The following is a 23591-nucleotide window of genomic DNA, read 5'->3' as shown; positions in this document are numbered from 1 at the left end:
TCTTCAGCCCTAGAGATATTTCCTAGACTGGGAAAAGTGCCCAGTCAGATTTTCGTCCCTTTGCAGCTTATTTCACGTATTTCGGTAAAAAATGCTACGGCTCTATATCCTTTTCATAACGCTTCTTGGTGACTAGCATCATAATTTGGTGTTGCTCTTTTGTTGCAACTCAGCATTCAAGACGGAGATGGTAACTTAGGTCGTTTAATAAAAAGGAGTATGCTCTGTTTTCTGTTACACAGTCTCAGCCTTCTTGACCGAACCTCTTCTCTTCCTGATAATCAAGAAGGGAGAGAACACTGTGTGAGAGGGAGAGAGAAACGGTTGGAGGGAAGGAGGAGGAGGCGGAGGAGTAGTGTGTGGAATGTAATGAGAAGGTTGGCTGGAGGAGGAGAAGGTGAAGGGGGAGGAGGAGGTGGTGGGGGAGGAAAGAGTAAGGAGGAAAGGTGAGGTGTCTGCGCATTACAAATATATACTTGAACTCTCATCAAAAACATCGATGACAACAACAAGAACAACTTTCATCATCATCATCATCATCATCATTAACTTGAACGTCGACAAACTGCAGCAAATAACAAAATCTTTCATCATCATCATCACTATGCACAATCTTCACCGCCATGATCATCAAACGTAACAGAAGTGAATTATCAGAAATCGGTCTGACTGATCATCATCATCATCATCATCATCATCATCATCATCATCACCACATCCACCACCACCACCTTCACCATCAAGTGTAACAGAAATGAATTATCATCCGAAATCGGTCTGCTTGCTCTTATTTTTTACTTTAATAAACTATTCACTTCCATTAAGTTATGGAGTATTTAGCAGCTGTCTGAGTGAAGATGAAAGCATACACAGACAATCATAGACGACTTAAGTGGTCGTGTTGTGGAAAACCTTGATGCTTTTGGCCTTGCTCTCATCATACAGAATCGCTAATATTGTCTGATTATGTCGTAATTAGTGATAGATAAATAGATCTAGATATACTATTAAGTGATTTAATTGCAGATACAGATACATATATACAAACAGACAGATGCAGACGGATGGATGGAAAGCTGGAGAGGTGGACAGATACATATGGACAGACACAGATAGATCCACCGATACTGACAAGCACTGATACAACAATTTGGGAATCAGTGGGTAATCTTACGGTGTCTCTTGCCTATTTCAAGGAATTCTATTTAACATCCTTTGATGTGGCGTTATATGCGTTATACTGATTATTCAAGTACCAAATACTATAATATCTGCTCTACCATTACCGGGCATCCCATGTATAAAAGTATATCGTCCATGTTAAGTGCTAAAGGTAGCGGGATACTTTTATCGGGAGGATATACACCTGTGATTTATACTTTGGCTAACATAGTTGATTTTGTTCAAGAGAGAAAACCTTGGAGTCGACGTGGTAAGAAAAAAATATCTTTAAAGTTTCCGCTCTACCTCATCGTCTTTGTAAAAATAATCTCTCGCCAATTATTTACTGAAAGACTCAAAAAGGCGGATACCGATTTCAGTGGTCACAATACCTCGACTGAGTGTGTTGTGTTGGGGAAGGTAAAAATAAATGGATGACTGACGGATGGAAACTGGAAGGCTGAAAGACGGAAAAAGCGAGTGAAAGTGAGAGAATGAGCGAGTGAGTGAAACTGAGAATGAAAGTGTAAAGCTAAGAATACACGACAGTCAACATGAAAAAAAAAGCACGTGAAAGTGAGGGAGAATGAAACTGAGTCAATTTGATAAGGCGAATGTATATGGGAATGTGCATAAAATAAGAATGAAAGAAATGAACATCAAAGAATACAAGCAGGTGAATGAAAAAGAAAGAATGTGTGACTAACAACTTGAAAATGATGTGACAAAACCAAGAAGAATAAGAGAGCATGAATGCGAGAGAATAAAAGACAGAATGGAATTGAGTAGCGGTAGACTGGAGCAGCAAGAAATGGCAGCAGCAGCGGAGGTAGGTAAAAGTGGTTTGGACTCTCGATTCACTCTCTTCCAGACCCAACTGAACATACAGTACTATCCCCAGTCTCCTACCCCACCCTCACTCCCTCAACCATCCAAGTCTCGCTCTGCCCTTCACGTCTCACCCTCTCTCTCTCTCCCCCCTCCGTCCATCCCTCCTCCCCTCAAGTTTCTCCCTTACCTTCCTCCCCCTCCTTAGATTTCTTACTATCCTCAGTCTCTTACTTCATCCTCAATCAACCGCGCCTCTCACTCCTCCCTCCACGTCTCTCACTTCTTTCTTCCCCTCCCTCAGAATCCCTCCTCCTACTCCTCCCTCTGCCTCTCCAACTCCCACTCCCATGATCCCATCCCTCCCCTCTCCCCTTCCCCCACCCGAGCCTCTCTCAGCTCACCAAGCACGTTTCTCGCTCCCCCCATTTCACCATCCCTCCCCCACCCCCTCTAAATCCCAATTTCTCCTCTAACTCCTACCTACCCCTTCCTCTACCCTAGCAACGCCCTCTCTTCCCCTGCATCAGCATCCCCTTCCCCCCTGCCTAACCCTCCCCCCTCCCTGCTACTCCCCTTCCCACATTCTGCCTCACTCTATCCCCCTACCTTGCCCCATCTCCTTCATGGTGACCCCTGGCAGTACATGTGTACGTACATGTACACACACACACACACACACACACACACACACACACACACACACACACACACACACACACACACACACACACACACACACACACACACACACACACACATACACACACACGCACGCACGCACGCACGCGCGCGCAAGAGCTAGGGACGCTACACCTCGGACGTCTTCACAGAAAAGAACTAGAAAGCACACAAAGCGCATACCTCCGCCAATGACATTGCCATTAAAAAGAATCTGGATCAGAATTCTGATCCTCCCCCAAATATAATCACTTCTTCCTTGGCCCTTGGTCCACCCTTCCACAAAATTTCAATGAAATTCATTGAGAACTTTTGGAGATATCGTCTGGACAAACAGACGGACAAACAGACAGACAGACAAACATAGATGAATACATAACCTCCTCCAGCTTCGCTGCCGGAGGTAAAAACACACACGCACGAACGAACGCACAAACAGACACAGAGGGAGAGAAAGTCTCTCTCTCTCTCTCTCTCTCTCTCTCTCTCTCAGCACGCCGCACCTCAGACATCCACAACACACACACACACACACACACACACACACACACACTTAATAAGCATCCAAGGAGTAACACCCACCCTAACAAACCTTGCATTGCTAACACAACATGAATATCAACCAGCCTTATGTAGAAATAGGATCGAGTCATGGTTAACAAAGTTTGACTTTGTAACACCTCTTCCTTAGCAATTTATTTTGATTATATCGCCTGAATACCCACGTGTATGTTACTGATGTAATCTATATAGATAATATATAGATGCATGTAATGGACAAGAGAATTTATTTGTCTAAGTATCTATCTACCTGAGACCAGATGCCTTAATTGCCTCCACGATACCCTTCCCTCACCAAATTAACAAAATTCATGGTAAAGAAAGGCGTGTTGGTAGGAAACAAGCAAATAAGGACGCCCTAGGAGTGAAAGCTAGGTTAGATTTGATAACGTTAGGTAAGGTTAGGTTAGGTTAGGTTAGTTTAGGGGGAAAGATACAAAAGGTTCCGGGTGTTTGTAGGTGTGCTGGTGGGAGGGTGTGTGGGTACGTGGGTGTGAGTATTTGTGGGTGTATGAAGAGTGTAGGTGTTTAAGTGGGTGTGGGTCTGTAGGTGTGTAGGTGGGTGTACAGTAGGTATGTAGATGGGTGCAAATGTGTAGGTGGGTGCGGGTGTGTAGGTGGGTGTGGGTTTGCAGGTGGGTGTGGGTGTGTGGGTGGGTGGGTGTGGGTGTGTAGGTGGGTGTGAGTAGGTAGGTGTGTGGGTGGGTGCGAGTGTGTAGGTGGGTGTGGGTGTGTAGGTGGGTGTGGGTGTGTAGGTGGGTGTGGGTGTGTAGGTGGGAGTGGGTGTACAGGAGGGCGTGGGTGTGCAGGTGGGTGTGTAGGTAGGTGTGGGTGAGTGGGTACGTGGGTATGGGTGAGTGAGGGTTTATGAGGGAAGAAGGGTGTTTAATGACTGTATAAAGCCGTGTGAGTGGTGGTGAATGTGTGTGTGTGTGTGTGTGTGTGTGTGTGTGTGTGTGTGTGTGTGTGTGTGTGTGTGTGTGTGTGTGTGTGTGTGTGTGTGTGTTTAGGTGTGTTGGGGGGAGAAGTGTAGGCGTTTGGGTGGGTTGGTGTGAGTAATAATGTAAATATTATGACGGGCGAAGCAGCATGAATGTATATGTGAGTGAGTGGGTGTTGGTGTGGATGTAGGTTGGTGAGTGTCGGTGTGGGTGTGGGTTGGTGGTTGTGGGTGTGGGTGTGGGTTGGTGAGAGGATGTGGGTAGGTAAGCGTGGGTGTGGGTTTGTGAGAGTGGGTGTAGAGTTGATGAGTGCGGGTGTGGGTAAGTGTGGGTGTAGGTAGGTGTGGGTGTGTCTGTGGACGTGGGTGTAAGGGTGGCTGTGGGTAGGGGTATAAAGGCGCATACAGGTGTGGGTGTAAGGGTGGATGTGGGTGTCTATGTGTGGATGTCAGGGTGGATATGGATGTTAGTGTCAGCTATTTATTGGTGTGCGTGGTATTGTATGTGGTTCTGGGTGTGGATGTGGGTGTATGGATTAGATGTAACTATGTACTGACGCAAAAAGGATCATATTAACACTTACTGATTACACTCGAGTCATTAAAGCAATTAAACGGAAGGATAAGACCAGCTGTGGGTGTGAAAGTGAATATCTGTCTATCTATCTATTGCCCGACGCCCTAATCCCGTAAAAGGTGGCCGCAGACAAAACGCCTCCAAGTCGCTTTGTCAACCATCATTTGTGAACGTACTAATATGGATGGAATGCAACTGATGAAAGTTAAAATTCTTTACTATATGCTAAACGACGAGAATGAACGAAGATATTCAGTTCAAGATATTCAGCTGACACACAACTGTATTTATAATCCACGTCTTTATAACTGTATTTATAATCCACTTCTTTATTTCAGTCTTAGGAAAGTGAGAAAGAATGGGTGTGTATGGTGGAGAAGTGTGGATTATGGAGGAAAAGACTAATGCCTAATGTCTTACCCCATCCATCTCATTCCCCCCCCTCTCTCTCTCCCCCCTTTCGTAGCCTCCCCCTCTCCTCTCTCCTTTTGCCTTCCCATTCCATTTTCTCTCCTCTCCTCTCCCTTCCCACCCCCTCCTCCCCTCTCCTCTCTTCTCCCTTCCCACTCCCTCCTCTCCTCTCTTCTCCTTTTCCACCCCCTCCTCCCTCTCCTCTTCTTCTACCATCCAGCGTACATACCCTTCTCCCCTCCCTCCCTCTGATTTCCTACCTTTCCTGTCTTACTCCCACAAACACTTCCCTTTTTATCTTAATTTTTTCTCTTTCTCCCTTTCTCTCCACTTCCCTATGCTTGCTCCATTTCCTCTCTTCACCCACCTCCCCTACTCTCTCCCTTCCCCCTTCCCTCTACCTTAGCTTTCACCTCTCTCTCTCTCTCTCTCTCTCTCTCTCTCTCTCTCTCTCTCTCATACACACAGACACACACACACACACACACACACACACACACACACACACACACACCTGCCCTCCCTCCTTAGTCAAGGTCAACTTATCCAGATCCTCCTGTCCTCTCGCCACCTTCCAATGCTCTCTCTCTCTCTCTCTCTCTCTCTCTCTCTCTCTCCTTCCGAATACAAGGTCATTCTTTCAAACAAAACTTTCAGTCCAATGACGTCTTAAGCTTAGTCATTACTGTTACCACCCAAAGACTTTATCCAACTGTGTAAAAAAAAAAAAAAAGCAAAAGTTAATGAAGGCTGCGTCTACCTCTCCCTGTTCGAAAACTCTCTCCTAAACAGAATAAAATCGTCTGAAGAGAGCAAAATGAAATTACAAGGGAAGTGAGAAGTTACCGTAATATAACGCCGATCAGAAACTTTGGGGTCGGTGCTCTCTCTCTCTCTCTCTCTCTCTCTCTCTCAAGAAGCACACACGCGCAGGCAATCTCTGGACTCTGTCCTTCCCTTTACCCATTTAATCTTTGCCCATCTGTCCTTCACCAGCAGCTACTCAAAATTTCTCTCTCTCTCTCTCTCTCTCTCTCTCTCTCTCTCTCACACACAAAACCGCCCTCTCACGCCTATATCATGCACTGTTTACACTACATGACCTTCTAGATCTCTCACCAACATGTTATCTCTACCACACCTGCATCTCTCTCTCTCTCTCTCTCTCTCTCTCTCTCTCTCTCTCTCTCTCTCTCTCTCTCTCTCTCTCTTTGTAACTTCATTATAATCTCACACACACACGCATGCCCTTCCACCCCACACCTGCATAAAATTCCTTCCCCTCCCTCCCTCTCACACACACACACACACATACCAGAGAGAGAGAGAGAGAAAGAAAGAACCTGATATAACTTACGTCCAGGCTGGGTCAAATTATGCCCTGGACACGTCTTGGTTAGGTTGGGACAAGTCTGGTATTTAGTTCCATGTATCGTTAGACTGTTACATTCAAGAGAGAGTGTATTACAGGTGCCTTAGTATGGTGAAAATTACAGTATGGTGAACGGTTCAAATGAATTTATACTACATTATGAAGAGCTGCTTGTTGGTGTGATAAAAACGTATTTTCTTACTTCTTTCTTGCTGCTTTCACTGGCATCATGTTCATTTTAAGAGATTTCGTGCCGGAGGGGTTAGACATACCCTTCGGTAACCTCAATACTACAAGGGCATTCCCCAAAGACGAATGTAACTGTCTGGCACCCGCAAGAATACAATTAATATTTCGTCACTGGAGTGCAGTGGTAAAAGAAAAGCGTGCCAACATATTCCTGCCAGGTTTACAGAATTTATTTCAAGTACACGGCTTACCATACAAAGATGCAGTATTTCTCATTCAAAAGAATAACTCGATTTCCTTTTTGGGTTAATTTGTAATACTACAACTCATTATATACATAGATGCTTCCTTGCAATAAATATTTTAAACTCTAAACTTTGCTGACACCATATATATAAAACTGACGGGGAGGTATTACAGTCACTCTGAAACGCTTTCAGTCGATTACCTACAATTTAATGGCAAAATAAGATAATACTACACCCACACATCATTTCTTTCAACTGCCCAGCTACTATGACAGCTCAGCATTCGATGGGGAGAGTTAACATTCTGACACGCGAGAGTAAACAAGCCATAAACAAACGTGCAGTTGGTGATTCGCGGTCCGTGGCATTCTCTCTCATAGCAATAAGGCCGTGCGTCCCAGTGAGCACAGGCAAGGACATCCACTTTGTCATCACCGTTGCATGAACTGATAGCAACACCAAGGACCCTATACCCCTTCTGTTCTAACCTGACAAAGATCCATGACGGTTTTAACTCTAACACTATCATCACCAAAGCATGAACCGACAGCAAAACCAAGTACCCAATACAACTTTTGTGTTAATCAATGTCATCTCCACAGGATGAACGGATGGCAACACCATGGATCCTATACCCCGTTTCTTTACACATGGTAAAGATCCATGGCAGTTTAAAGTCTATCACTGTTATTTCCACAGCATGAACCGATAACAAAACCAACGACCCTGTACGCCGTCTGTTTTAACCTATTTCACCATCGCAGCATGAACCGATAGCCACGCCAAGAGCCCTATACCCCGTCTGTTTTAGCCTGACACAGAACCATATCCCTTTTAACTCAGCTGATGGCCAAACATGGACACTCACTACTACCTCATAACTATGGGTCACCGAATATCAATGCACATACTGCTTAAAATTCAAACATTAATTGGCAAAGTGACGTCGAGTAAAAACAAACTGACAGGAGTATGACTGAGTTGAGGACGTTCCCTGGTACTTCTTCCCTAATACCTTTAACTGTCCATATGCTGAGTAAAACAATTTATAGTCATTTTGTTTTCACTTGATGGAACTGTGAATACCAAGCCAAGGTTGCATGACTTCGATGAGCCTTAGTTGTGAGGTAGGACAGTGTCCCTGGTCCCTGTTCAAATCAACCCTCCAATATGTTTACACTCAGCCACTATTTAAGCTGAAAGGAGTTCGAAATCTTCGTCAGGTTACAGTAAACGCGCTAGAATAACCAAGGACGCTCATTTCAACATCATAGCTAACGCTCTCAAGTGAAGAACATCCACAAACTAAAACCAAAATTAAACTGGTAACACTCGATTCATCAGCAATCAATAAAAAAAAAAAAAATCGCTACCTAAACGTCTGAAACTAAACTCAGATTTTCTTATCGAGGCGAAGATGCACTTGACAGGTTGGTGATGAGTGACTGAGTACTTCATGTCCTAAGAACATCGTTGAATTTCAGGTAATTACTAGGTTTCGACTCACATCACCTGTAATTGTTTGAAATACGATGTTATTCAAACACGTTGCATTCAGCTAGTCATCATCAACCTGTCAAGTGTATCTTCGCCTTGATAAGAAAAAAAAAAAAACGGTATAGACTTATGTGATTTATACACTGAATTTCATGCAAACACTTCTTAGTATTCAAGCGGAGTGACCCAGTTGTCAGGTGAAAACAAAATACGTCCTGGTGCTGAATAGGTTAACCCACGACAACCTTGGTGATCACGAGGAATTCTGTACAAGCAATGAGACCCATAAACATTCACGGACGTTGCCCTTGCCTACTCTCTCTCTCTCTCTCTCTCTCTCTCTCTCTCAATAAAAAAACGCAAAAAACAAACAACCACACAAATACACACACAAAACCACACATGCACACTGACAAAACAAACCAAGCACACACACACACACACATCCCACATTCACACTCACTCCCTACACACAAACAAGCATCCAACACCCACAACCACATCCATATCCTCTCTCTCTCTCTCTCTCTCTCTCTCTCTCTCTCTCACACACACACACACACACACACACACACACACACACACACACACACACACACACACACACACAATCCCTATACAAAAATTCACCCTCCCCAATCACATCCACACCCTCATACCCCCTTTATTACCACACACTCCATTCCCACCAGTACACATTCTTCACACACACGCATCCTCGCCCTCCCCACCCAACCTCCAAACACACTCGGGTGCACATCCTCTAGTGAGTAACGGCGAAGTGGGTGGCGCCGGGAAGCCAGGAGCGACTGACACGCGCCTGTCTTGTTGTCACAGCCTGCCTAAACCAAAACCGATAGAGGACCTACACACCTGTACAGAGTAATAATACATCACGGAATTCTAAGCGTTTGAATGCACCGAATTTTAAGTAACAATGACATAAAATTAAAAATAAAATGGCAGCACAAAATTTTCAACACTTGAAGGCTTGCATGAAATAGGAAGAAACTATAACCAACACTGGCATAAGAGAAAAATCTGTAGACTTCACTGAACTAAGATGGAAAACTAACAGCAGAGCCAAGAATGTGGGGGTCTGAATGTGGGAGACGCGCGCCTTAAACTATTGTTACATCCCACCTTGAACATAACTATGGGTTATGAGAGAGAGAGAGAGAGAGAGAGAGAGAGAGAGAGAGAGAGAGAGAGACTTGCTCTAAGCTGTGAAAAAAAAACAAAAAAACTTTTGTAGTTAGCTGAACCGCTATGAAATGTCCCGACCATTAGCAAGTTAATGAATGCTTACATGCTATTACTCTATTTGGCGCTATTCTGATAGTTTTTCCTACGTGTGTGTGTGTGTGTGTGTGTGTGTGTGTGTGTGTGTGTGTGTGTGTGTGTGTGTGTGTGTGTGTGTGTGTGTGTGTGTGTGTGTGTGTGTGTGTGTGTGTGTGTGTGTGTGTGTGTGTGTGTGTGTGTGTGTGTGTGTGTGTGTGTGTTTCTGTTTGCTTAATCCAACCCATTATAATTTTACTGAGAGATTGGTACCCTCTTGATCAGAATAAGGAACTCAGTCAAGGAAGGGAAATGGAATTATAAACTCACACACACACACACACACACACACACACACACACACACACACACACACACACACACACACACACTGACCTTAGCCACTGTCACTATCACTAAACTAGGACGCCGTTTGGATAGATCAACAAACTTTCTAAGCGCCAAACACAGTTGTGAGAGTCGGCCTTCAAACCTCGCAATTGCCGAGCCTCAGTTCACCTCTATTATCTTTGCCTGCAAGGATTTGTTTTGTTTGTGGCAGCCGCGTCTTTCCTATACTCTCTTCACTTCAACTAGGCGTAAAATTGCCATGTCCAACTCTGAATACCGAGTAATAACCAGAGATTAATGCTATAATGCTAGTCACGAAGAAGGGCTATTGAAAGGATACATAACGCTTTAGAGCCACAGTGTTGTCAGTAACTGGACTACGGGAAATGGGATAGAAAAAAGACGAAAATTACCTCCCGGAGTAAATGCATAAACTATGCTGAATAAAATCATCAGGCTACTAACAGACGATTTTTTTTTAAAGCTTGCATGAGATTCTCTTGTAACGAAAATGTTAATGAAGGCCATATCCTTCAATGTGCCGAAGAAACTCATCTGAAGGCAGTCAGAATATATAAATACATCACAGGATTTATCAATAAAGGCAATATCAATCTCCTCCAGTTCGAAGCCTCACCAGTGCTAAAATCATCTGAAGGCAGCAAGACTAAACTAATGCATCATTGGAGTGAAATGATCAAACTCGGTAGGGATGGCGCTAATATCACAATATCAATGTAGTCTGTTCAGCCGACTAGGGTATTGCAATGAATACAGACATAAAATACAGGATGACAATTTCCTATTTCATTTTTGCTCTCCAGACGGATAGAGATAGATAGATAGAATAGATTGACAGACACACAGACAGACAGATGGATAGACAGAAAAACTAATAGATATAACCTCTCCAGTTCGAAAACTTAAGATTAATAAAGCAGTCTGGAGGGAGCCCACACAACAACAAAAATTATAGCAGTGAAATGGCTAAGGATGGTGGGGATGGTGCAACACAATTACGGCAGTTGTTCCAATGGCCGGGAAGCCACAATCTTTACAACAATCGCAGAAATAACGCGCCTGACCTTAACCCGTTCTGTCTACCTGTCTATTGCCACACGCCTTCATCCCGGAGGGGGTGGCCACGAGCAAATCGTCCTCATGTCACCCTGTTCTACGTTATCAGCCTCCATGTCACCCTGTCCTTCGCCATCATACCTCAGTGTCACGCTGTCCTCCGCCACCAGGCTAATCTTCCTCCAATTCACACCATCCTCATTCATATACCTCTCCACCCCACTCCTCAACCTCATCCTCAGTCTCTCCCTCCCCCTTCCTTACAAACTCTCCTAGCCTGTCTTTCTGTTTCCATTTCCTTCACATAACCAAACTTATTCTATACACTGACATTCTGGTTCTTTCTTGCTACAATACGATTTTATTCAGTTTAAAGGGCGTCACAGTAATGACATGGTTAATAATGGCTGCACCTAATCCTACCAACCCGAGAGGCCTTTCCCTATATATAATCGTCTGGGTAAGCAAGAATGTATTAATGAACCACGTCGCCCTACATCTACCTATCTACTTATCTATCTACCAAATTATTTATTGCCAAACGCCTTAACACTGTAAGGGGTGGCCACAAACAATTCGCCTCCAGAGCATACATACCTTGGGGGAAATACCACTCTAAGACTTTAACTTGATAATGCTCCAAAAATCTAATTTTCAGAATTTCCACAAATTAATGATAGGAAAAAAGAAAAAAAAAGGTCGTCAGAATATCTTTGGAATACTGCACATAAGGTATATGAAGGACAGGGTCAAATTAAACTAACTGTTGAAGGAGGAACATAAGAAAGCAGAGAGGAAGTATATTAGAGGTGAGAGGAAGTATTTCAGAGGTGAGAGGACGTATATTAGAGGTGAAAAGACGTATATCAGAGGTGAAAGGAAGTAAATTAGAGGTGAAAGGAAGTATATTAGAGGTGAACAGAAGTATATTAGAGGTGAAAGGAAGTATATTAGAGGTGAAAGGAAGTATATTTGAAGTGAAAGGAAGTATATTAGAGGTGAAAGGAAGTATATTTGAGGTGAAAGGAAGTATATTAGAGGTGAAAGGAAGTACAGCAGAGGTGAGAAGACGTATATTAGAGATGAGAGGACATATATTACAGTACAGGCGAAAGGAAGTATATTAGAGGTGAACGGAAGGCATTCTGGTGATGGTTCAACTTGTGCCCTTTTGTTCCGGATCCAACCCAACCTACTTATTAACTTGTGGTGGTGGTGGTGGTGGTGACAACAATTATGATGATAATGATATGGCGATAAAATTAAGAACTGGCGGAATACACACACACACACACACACACACACACACACACACACACACACACACACACACACACACACACACACACACAGCTATACAATGGAGGAAAACTATAACACAGTTAAATTTTGGAATAATGAGGTAGCAATAACAAGGCAAATAAAAAGGTAACTGATATGTGAAACACAAATTTGGAGAGATCAAAAAGGAGAACTGATTATGCATTGGAAGAAGGATTAAATTTATGTCTATCGCTTAAGACAATAAGTTTATGCTACGGCACAATCTTCCCCCAAAACACGACTCACAAGTCACTTTTATATCGAGGTCCATAATTTGTACAGCTAGGTGGAGGGACTAGGAGAGAAGATGAAGAAGAAGGCTTAGATTTGCACTTATTACACTTAGGCCGTTAAGGTGTAAAACAGTTTATTGCTACGGCTTGTCTTCCCAACAGAACACGAACAGTTAATGGTCTACATCTAGGTCGGTGTTGGAGAGCGACACATCAACGCGCTGGCACCGATCCAGCTGCACAAACGTCCCTCAACTCTCTCCCTGCTCCCCGAACTGGACTGCAGGGGAAGCGCAGCTTCAGCCGGCAGTCCACCGGGTTCAAGATGATATCAGACTGGATCCGCAACAAGAAAAACAACATCCAAGTACCCAATATATTGCGAGATGAACAGGGACTGGGGAAAAAGAAACTAAGCTACATAAAATGAGACGATTATACATCTAGCCACAATAAATCCTCAGATACGAACAAGATGTCGCCAGGCGTTTCTTGTGCAGCGCTATTAACGGGCAACTCTGTATATATCGCATTATATAAGTAGAAACATAACAGACAGACAGATATAGACAGATGGATAGACAGACTGATACAGATAAATTCACTGATAAACGAAGACAGACACTGACAGATACATTAATAGATAGACAAACAGACAGATAGACAAGTATACAGAAGATATATACAGTTAGAGGTTAGGGAGGATAGCCGAACCAAGATGGGTGACCATGAAGAGTGCGAGTGAGCGTGCGTGGGAGCGCAGAGTGAGAGCCAGAGTGGAATAAGTGCGAGTGAATGGAGTGGTGTGGAGGGGAAAGTGTTGATGCAGCCACCCGGAGCAGCACCACAAGTCAACACCACTCGACCATGGCTGCCTTCACACCACACCACACCACACCACACCCAAAATAGCTACTTTTTCGAACATTACTCCTTCCTGGTTGGGAGTACGTAAAAATGAAGACCTCGTACTGTGTTGACGGAGACTTCACTACAAGGGATAAACTGATTCAGTAGTGACGTTAGCACCTTCAGCCTGAGAGCGTTCTTATTTATTATTACTGTATTTGGTTAACTCTTGGGGATTTTGAGCAGCTCAGGAGATACGCCTCAGTCAAGGGGTTTAAAGTAATCTCCACTAACCCCTTCAATCCGATGATGTATTTTTTATTGTACTCTTGCGATCATCAGAATGCTTTATTGACATTTATTTAGGAGAGATTTCAAATTGGAGAGGCTGGATACTGCCTTCATGATCTCCCTCAGTACGAGACGTCCCCTCTATTTTGGGTAAAATTATCAGGCAGCAACTCGAGTAACAAAAATACTTCATTAGGCAGAAGGGGTTAAGAAAGCTTATAATCACTTCACTATAGCTTACAATCACTTCACTACGAGGTTTCTCTCCTAAGCTGAATAATCATTTTATGTAGCCAGAACGAAAACAACATGGCACTAAAGCGGTAAAATATTACCAATTTTGCCTAACTTACGAGTTACACAACACCATGCAGGAATATTTGTGTGGGATAACAATAAGAGGTGTGACAATATTTTATACTGGCCGTGTTCCCCCCAGCTAGGAATTGTTACCATGTCATAACTGCCCGGTACGAGGAGGAGGAGGAGGAGGAGGAGGAGAATTACAAAGGATTACAAAGGAAAGCAAACAGCAACAGACCTTATGGTCCTTTCGAGGCTGCTTGTTACAGAGAAGACTATGACTACAAGATCTAACTCAACATGCTGAAGGATAAGGATAGTAAAGCAAGAAGGCGGCAGCGGCGGCGGCGACGGCGGCGGCGGCGGGGGAGGAGGAGGAGGGCTAACAGAAAATTATTAAAACTGAGGGCGCCAAGATTTAAGCAAGCCCCTAAATTCTAACCGTCGTTTGTGGAAAGCTTAGAAGTAAGGGATGAGATGGTGTAGTGTAGTGTAGTGTAGTGTAGTGTAGTGTAGTGTAGTGCAGTGTGGTGTGGTGTGGTGTGGTGTGAGGGGGAGACTATCTCAGAGTTACTGCACCGGAAACCCTCTGATACTAAACAACACGACACACAAACGTTATCCTTCCGCTCTCTCACTCTGCCTGTAAGTCCTTAAACTTTCTCTCTCCTTAACTGCTAGCAACAGGGAAGGCGCAGCTACTGTGACCGAGCCCAATTCTATGTAGCCTATGTACTGCATGTATGCATGTAAGTATTTGTTTTTTTATGCAAGAAAGAAGGAGCAAAAAGCCAGGACCCTGCAAATTGCTCTCAAAAAAAAAAAAAAAAAAAAAAAAAAAAAAAAAAAATAACAACAGAGAGCCAAATTCAAGATCCATTCATTTCGAAATGCCTCGACACACTGCGCTTGAAAGACTGGAGATCGCAGGCAGTAGGAAAAACAGACAAATGGAGACAGTTCCTGAGATGAACTCTTGCATACATGAAGGACTGGGAGTAGCGGTTAACTCTTGGATTACAGTTGGACAGAAAAGGGATGAGAGTTTGTTGCTAGACGAGTGCTACGTGCCCGTCGTAGTGGAGGCAGGATGCAAGTAGACAGTTCAGAGGAGCAGTGACCATTGATGTAGCGACAGAAAAGAGATAAAGATGCATCAGTGCGGCGAAGAGACAGAGGTTGAAGGGAGCCAGTAAGAGGAGGAAGGTGAATGAGATGAAAAGACTTTGACTCCACCCTGCTGAGAAGAGCCTTGTATGGTGAGCCTGGACACAAAGAGTTGAACTCTATACAGGGGCGGATAAAACCTGTGTATAAAGTCAACAACTATGGAGGGATAAGGAAGGTACGGAGTCAGCTTAGCACACCCACTCGCTACGTACTATCAGCAAAAGTTAGCCTTCAATCCCTTGCCGACATTGTCCTTTCTTCCGTATTGCTCACTCCTCCCCGAACGTCTGAGTATTAGTCCTTCCCTCCCTCCATATTTCTCATTCCTTCTCGAACATAAGGGAAGATTTTTCCTACTTTTCTTCCATACCTCTCATTCCTCCCTGAACGTCAGGGTATTTCTCCTCAAATTCTTTGGTGTGTGCTGCATAATTCCCATCCTCTCCACAAATTCTTTTACTGAGTACTTTATAATCTCCCAAAATATTTCATAACACACCACACCTGGCTGGGAAGTGTCAGTGAACTTATGATCGCGCAGTGTTCGTACTCTTAATAATAGGGGTTTAAGACACACTAAAATCTGATCCCTGTGAATAGCGGGCATGTTGGTTAGTATGAAGTCACGAATGAGTCAACAATGCATGTGTTACATGATTCTCACCCAACTTGGCCTAGATATCTGTCCTTTTGTAGCTTACTTCATGCAGCACTTCTTTATGACTAGCACCATATTCGTGTTAATCCACTGCCGCAACTCAACATTCAAAACGGAGAGAGGTCAGTTTCAAGCCAAGTTAGAGTAAAAAGAGTAGCATAATGTGGCGTGGTGGGGGAACTCTGAGTTTAGCGTTACCTGTAGTAACATACAAGAGTTTTCTTGAGCATGAGGGGGATAAAATCAGTTCCGTATGAGTGTGTTGGCTACGACGTCACGGATGAGTCACCAACACAGATGTGGTGTGGCTGGGGATAACCTTGAGTGTGTGTGTGTGGGGTGGGGGGGCAGGTGTGTGATGCAAATGTGCCGCGCAGACCCACTTACAGTCACCCCCTCTCCTCCCCAACCATTCAACCACATACAAATAGTAACAGGGACACACCATTGTACTGTACACACACATGAGAGAGAAAGAGAGAGAACTTTAATGGGTACAACAGACAAGGAACAGACAGTAATAAAACGTTGATATGAAGCGTTTGTTCTGACATGGATTCGTAACCCCTTTCAGCTCAGTTGACTGTCGTTAGCTAAGACTGGCAGGATGATTTCAGCAGTAACCAAGGAGACTCATTCCTACCTCATAAACTGCATTTGTCGAATTTCATACTTATATGGAAGCTGGGGAAGTGACCCAATGCGGTCAGATAAAAACAGACTGACTACAAGCTGACTACAGTAGAGTGGTGTGTGTGTGTGTGTGTGTGTGTGTGTGTGTGTGTGTGTGTGTGTGTGTGTGTGTGTGTGTGTGTGTGTGTGTGTGTGTGTGTGTGTGTGTGTGTGTGTGTGTGTGTGTGTGTGTGTGTGTGTGAGTGTGTGTGTGTGTGTGTGTGTGTGTGTGTGTGTGTGTGTGTGTGTGTGTGTGTGTGTGTGTGTGTGTGTGTGTGTGTGTGTGTGTGTGTGTGTGTGTGTGTGTGTGTGTGTGTGTGTGTGTGTGTGTGTGTGTGTGTGTGTGTGTGTGTGTGTGTGTGTGTGTGTGTGTGTGTGTGTGTGTGTGTGTGTGTGTGTGTGTGTGTGTGTGTGTGTGTGTGTGTGTGTGTGTGTGTGTGTGTGTGTGTGTGTGTGTGTGTGTGTGTGTGTGTGTGTGTGTGTGTGTGTGTGTGTGTGTGTGTGTGTGTGTGTGTGTGTGTGTGTGTGTGTGTGTGTGTGTGTGTGTGTGTGTGTGTGTGTGTGTGTGTGTGTGTGTGTGTGTGTTAAGACTTTGTGTGTGTGTGTGTGTTAAGACTTTGGTTTGTTAAATAATAGGGACATCGCAGACTCGTATCCCCCATATCTTAAAATTCACACCACTCTCACCCCAAACCTCTCTCCCTCACCCTCGTCCCTGGCCTTTCCCCTACTCTACCCCCTCCCTGCCTTCTCCTCATTCGTCCTCCATCCATACCCCCACACTAATATACTGGATCCCTTCCTTCTCTCACTTAATACACTTCACCTCTTACAAGATATATCAGATCTAATTGTACTTATATTTGCCCAAATGGCTACACAACTGCCTATGAACATCATCGGAAACAACTATTTACATCACTACCTATTTACATCAAAGCCTATTTACACTTCTACCACTGATACCACAAAGCATTTACACCAATTTCAATTTTTCCAGCTTGATGCTCTGACAACTTATATTTACAAAACTGCCTATATACACCACTGCCTATTGACACCGCTAACCATTTACACCAATGCCTATAGACACCATTGCATACTTACACCACTACATACATATTCACACCATATTAGTCCCTCCTTTATGACGTTCTCTCTCTCTCTCTCTCTCTCTCTCTCTCTCTCTCTCTCTCTCTCTCTCTCTCTCTCTCTCTCTCTCTCTCCACTGACGTAAGCCACTTACGGTGTTTATCTAAATGCTTAGGTCACTCATTAACTCCAACTGCATGTCATGTTTGTTAACACACTTCGTAACTGAAAACAGCATCTGACCATTATAAACACCTCCAAGGACGTAATGAAAGAGAGAGAGAGAGAGAGAGAGAGAGAGAGGAGGGAGGTACAATACATGTAGATTTTTTTTCTGTTTCGCGTGTCCCTCCTTCATTTCCACCATAATTCCAATTATTCTTCACCTGTACTATCACCATCCATTTTATTTAATCACAATCACGCACATTATTTGCCTCAATTACATCAACATCCTTTTACTTCACCGTTTCATCACAAATATTTACGTTCTCTCAAAAATTCTGTTTCTGTGAAAGAAACTCTCAAAAATTCTGTTGTTGTGAATGAAAAAGTACACACTACAAATGTTATGCTGTTCTATATCTGGGATAAATTCAGTTTTTTATATAATAAATAATAATAATAATAATAATAATCATACATCCATCAATCATCCAATCCTATGTCGCCCCATACGGAGTGAAGGAACCCGGGGCTAGGCAGGTTGGTCCTAACATTTAAGATGAGAGTGACCAGCCTCTCATCCCTGAGTAGCATTACGTGAGCAATAAACCCCAACCACCCTTTGGCTATAAACCTACACAGGCTAAATCCGACTGGAGTGCCTTAATTACCCACTAAACCAAAAGGAGCCATAATTTGGTTATATGGTTACCACCCAGCGTAGTAAATGGTTTCCTGGTATACAGGAAACCATTTGGCTTGTCACTCAGTGTAGAGTCACCCATAGGCAGAAGGAAAACGAAAGTAACAAGGAAAGAAAGATGAGGGAGTGTAAAGTCATCCGTAGGCAGAGGGAAGAGGAGAGAAGGAAGGAGAGAAAGACGAGGAAGGAAGGAAAAGAGGAAAGGGCAGACACCCAAAGCAGCACTACATCGAGTAAGTAGATGGTGAGCGCCCCCACCTACCACCATATAATAATGATAAATACAACAAATACATAAATAAACACCCGGAGACAATCTGTGTAAATGTGAACTGTTTTTTACGAAAGAAAACATAGTAACAACACACTACGAAACGGAAAATGTTGAGTACCTAGTAAAATGCTGCCCACAAGACGTAAGTTTAGTGATGTGACTTTCGCATCTACAACAGAGTTCATAATAATGCTTAAAAACCTTGGTAACATGTATTAAAGTCAATCAAAAGTGGAGATATGAAGACAATAACATATTAAAATAACCGCATGCCGCTGGAAATAAGCATAAAAAACTAATCAAAAGTGGAGATATAACTAAAGCAAGAAAATTACATCACAATAATAACAAAAGGCAAATTAAACACAAGTCGTGTACAGAGTCAGCCTGTCAGACAATATATACACATGTCGTGGGTCTCTGGAAGTGTCTGGGAGAACCACAAAACAGCGGTTAAATCAAGTAACATAGATAATTCTAACTGACAATCAATTATTATGCCAATAATATAGACTCTAGGCTGTATTTTGATGGAAGCAGGTGACTAGATGGCATCTTTAACCTGCCTAAGCCGGTATATGTCATGTTAACTACTTCAATCCTCTGATATCTCTTATTCTTGCTACTTTAAGAAGGCTTTCCTCAGCTTAGGAGTGATTTTCGAACTGGTAGAGTTAAACATAGCCTTAAGTAACTCCATTAATACAATGGATCATTCCGAAGTCGAATAAAATCGTCTGCAGGGAGAACAATACGAAAATACGTCATTGGTTGCGATCAGGTGTATGGTGCTCAAGGCCCACAAGAAACCATCAAAATTCAGCCTTGTCTGTCACTGAGTAAGCACACACTGAGGGTACACAGGTACAAATCTGACTCCGTGACATGAGCACAGGAGTTCAGAACACGGGCATACTCTCGTGGCATGGGAAGACGGGAAGCTTCGTAGCACCGCCTCCTTAGCGATTTCTTTTGCTTATAACACCTTAAGCACATTCTTGTACGTTACCCACACCGCTTCTGTTTGGACACAGCTGCGTCAACAACATACAAGAGGATACTAAGGTGCCCTGTGCATCGCCAAGGAAGAGGTGTTACGAAATCTGCAAAGCCACTCACCATACAGGTACTGTCCCCAGTACGCTGAGACCGGATCAGCACGTACGCCTACCTGTGGCTGTGTGGAGGCTTCACTGGTAGCGTTAGATGAAGCTGCAGAGCTCACGGAACGGTTGTCTGCTTCCTCTCTGTGCCCGTTGGTTGCTGGGTGGTGTGGCTCGGGGGTAGGAGGCTTCTGTGGGGTAAAGATAAAAGCATCTTTGGGTCTGGTGAAAAAAAAAAGAAGTAAACAAGTGAATGAATAATTAAATTAAGCATACTGATAAGCATAACACAAATAAAGGCGAGGTGATCTGCCCACCAAATTTTACCCACAAAAATTTCCCTCTTTATTTTTCCTATCCCTCAACATTCTTCCCTCCCCCTCATCCTTAAAAAAAAAAAAAAAAAAAAGGTAAAAATCATCGATCATGTAATGACATTTATTTTTAAATGTACTGGGGTGATAGAGAGGTATGCCTTCATGTGGCGGCACCGATATAACTTGCTCAGTTACTGCCAACGTTCCTCAGCTCCTCCCTTTTCCTCCAAAGAGATGGTAGACTGCTGGAGCAGGGCAATTTAATTTGGTGGAGCACAGAAGCAGGGCAAATTAATAAGACGGACTGCACGGGACAGTGTATGACAAAGGTAATTTAGGCCTGCAGTCCGCCGGGTTCATGTCCAGATGGGCCCAAGGCCACAACAAATGTACTGAAGGAGACACAAGTGCCTATCTAAGGTTTAAAAAAATTACAGCTAACAAGTCGAACCACCTGAAACACGCACGAGTAGAGACAGAGTTTTCAGTGTATTTCACCAGCTGTAAATGTTCTTCAGACGGAACTGGGAAGATAATTTCTTTGTACTAGACTAGCCCAGCCTGAGGTTCATACTCCTCTAAGGGCGGAATATGGGACTGGCAGATATCGACTTCAACGCTTCAGCTCAAAGGCGTATCCTACTAAAGACAGTTTGTTTTCATCTACTGACCATGTGTACTCAAAGAAAGACTGATTAGACTAGTAACCAAGGGGACTCTTTCCGACCTCATAAATAAAGCTCAACTAATTCCATGCAGCCATTACTTATTACTAGTTCCTCCGGTGCCCATTACTGTACATAATTTGGGCCTTTATCTATAGTTATAAAACAAGCAGCGTCCGGATAGACTCTATCGGATACGTTTATGTGAAGCTACAGAACGTGGTGAATGTTTTTAGCGTATCCGATAGAGCCAGGATTCGGGGGCTTGAATGATGAGTGAATGGATGCGTGGCCCATTAGACTGGGCAAATCTGGGCTGTCTGGACACTGCTATTCCTCACCCTGTCCTAGGGTAGGAAAGGAGGTCTGGATGATGATGATGATAAAACAGGTATACGAAGAAAGAAAGAAAATAAAAATACAATATAAGAAATAGAGTTCAACAGAGTTACTGTATTACGAAAGAAGGAAAAGAAAAATACAAAACAAATAGAGTTCAAAAGAGTTACCGTATTATGAAAGAAAGAAAAGAAAAATACAAAAAAAGAAATAGAATTCAACAGAGTTACTGTATATGGTAGCGTCCTGTACCTGTTCCCTGGCTGCACTCTTAACTATGACATTGCTCTGGGATCCACGCACTACGATGTTCTTGCTCTTGTAGTACTTGTCGGCGGCAGCATCCACCACCAGCAGCTTCGTCTCGTTCGGTACCGCCTTGATCCTCGACACCACCTGCAAGGACAGAGGAGAAGCAGGTTATTTTGACGAGAACTTCAAAATAAAAGCAACAGAAGTACACTCGGCAGTAGAAATTCCTTCACCCTTCACGGAATAACTTGAAAATAAAAGCAACAGAAGTACACTCGACAGCAGAAATTCCTTCACCCTTCACTGAATAAGCCTATGCTCAGGAAACAATGTGCGGCAGAGGTCTGAATTATATGCCTCCAGCACTATTATCAAACTCATTATTAAACACTATTAAACACTATTAAACAATATTAAATACTATTGTTATTAAACACTATTATTAGAATTATCGTTATCATTTATATACTGCATGGTTTAAACTACATTTCTTTTATGTAACAGTTTAGAAGCGCCACACTATGAGAAGTTGCTTGAGAGAGAGAGAGAGAGAGAGAGAGAGAGAGAGAGAGAGAGAGAGAGAGAGAGGAGAGGAGAAAGGAGAGTATGGGAGAAAGGAGAAGAGGACAGAAGGAAGAGAGAAGAGGAGAGGAGGGGGGGAAAGAGGAGGGACGAAGAGAGGTAAAGAGAGGAGAGAAAAGAGAAGAGGAGAGGAGCGAAAAGGGAAGATGAGTGGAGAGAAAAGAGAAGAGGAGAGGAGGGAAAAGAGAGGAGGAGAGGAAAAAAGACGGAAGAGGAGAGGAGAAAGGAGAGAAGGGGAGAGGAGAAATGAGAGAAAGGGAGTGGAAAAAAGAGGAGGGGAGAAAAGAGGGAAAAGGAGAGGAGAAAAGAGAGAAGAGTAGAGAAAAGAGAGAAGAGTAGAGAAAAGAGAGAAGAGTGGAGAAAAGAGAGATGAGGAGAAAACACAGGAAAGAAGGGAAGAAAAGAGGGCAGGGCAGAGGAGAAAAAAGAGGGCAGAGGAGAGGAGAAAAAGAAAGCAGAGAGGAGAAATACAGCAGAGGAAAAAAAGAGCAAAGGAGGAGAAAAACAGTGGAGGATAGGGGAGGAGAAAAAGAGACCACGGCAGCGGAAAGGTGGAGAGAACAGAACAAAGTAGTGGAGAAGAGAAAAAAAAACCTAGGGTCCACTTGGCTAGCCAGGCCGGAACGAGGTGAGCTGAGGTGTGGTCAGGTTGCCTCATCGACCCCCCCCCCTTTTCCCCCAATTTCTAACCACAACCATCCCCACCCTCCCAGCTATACCCCAACACAATTCCCACCTCACCATCTCCCTCACCCTCAAGCACCCCACCACACAATCCCCGCCCCACCATCCACATCACACCATTACTCTCACCCTCAACCACCCCCATCCTTCCTATCCCCACCCACACTACCCCTTATCCCCCCCTACTTCAACCCCACCACCACCCTCTCTCCCTCGGGTCTCGCCATGAGCCAACCACATCACCAAATGACACCAATGGAAGCATTTATGAAGAATTTCAACCTCATCACTAATATGACGCATTCTTTTATATTCCACCTAGGCAATCTTATTACCATTAATAATAATAAAAATTATTATTATTATTATTATTATTATCATTATTATTATTATCATCATAAGTATTTTGTACCTGACAGTATGTATAAGCAAACAATCTTAAACACAATTCAAGTTCTAGTTATGAGTGAAGGTGAAAGTATACACAATCTTCCACACATCAGACCTCACATGTTCGGGACAACTCTTAATACTTTACTCCAGCAATTATCAGACGATTTAATTCAGCCGAGAGAGTGAGTATAGGTGTCTGAGTTAATATAAGTTTTATTTTTTATTTTATTATTACTGGTATATCTTGGCGGTGTTTGGTAGCTATATAAATAAACATACAAGTACAGTTCAACAATTTACTACACACCTTAACCACAAGAAAGTTTATAAAATACAACACTTGTTTTCTACT

General features: G+C 43.4%; 1 protein-coding gene across 1 annotated transcript in view; it reads right to left on the bottom strand.

Moving 5' to 3' along the window:
* LOC145407975 (uncharacterized) overlaps positions 1-23591 on the bottom strand; it is a 75051-nt gene that overhangs the window by 35658 nt on the left and 15802 nt on the right. The window contains exons 2-3 of the mRNA XM_080278778.1: positions 21581-21724; positions 20076-20198 (exon numbers count right to left, since the gene is read on the bottom strand). Coding sequence (XP_080134904.1) covers positions 20076-20198; positions 21581-21724 — 267 coding nt within the window. The remainder of the gene's footprint in view (positions 1-20075; positions 20199-21580; positions 21725-23591) is intronic.

The sequence above is a fragment of the Coenobita brevimanus genome, chromosome 75, assembly GCF_032717465.1.
Source record: "Coenobita brevimanus isolate Jiangsu-jjx chromosome 75, ASM3271746v2, whole genome shotgun sequence".
NCBI classification, from domain to species: domain Eukaryota; kingdom Metazoa; phylum Arthropoda; class Malacostraca; order Decapoda; family Coenobitidae; genus Coenobita; species Coenobita brevimanus.
The sequence above is the reverse complement of the archived record's forward strand: the minus strand, read 5'-3'. Positions and strand labels throughout refer to the sequence as shown.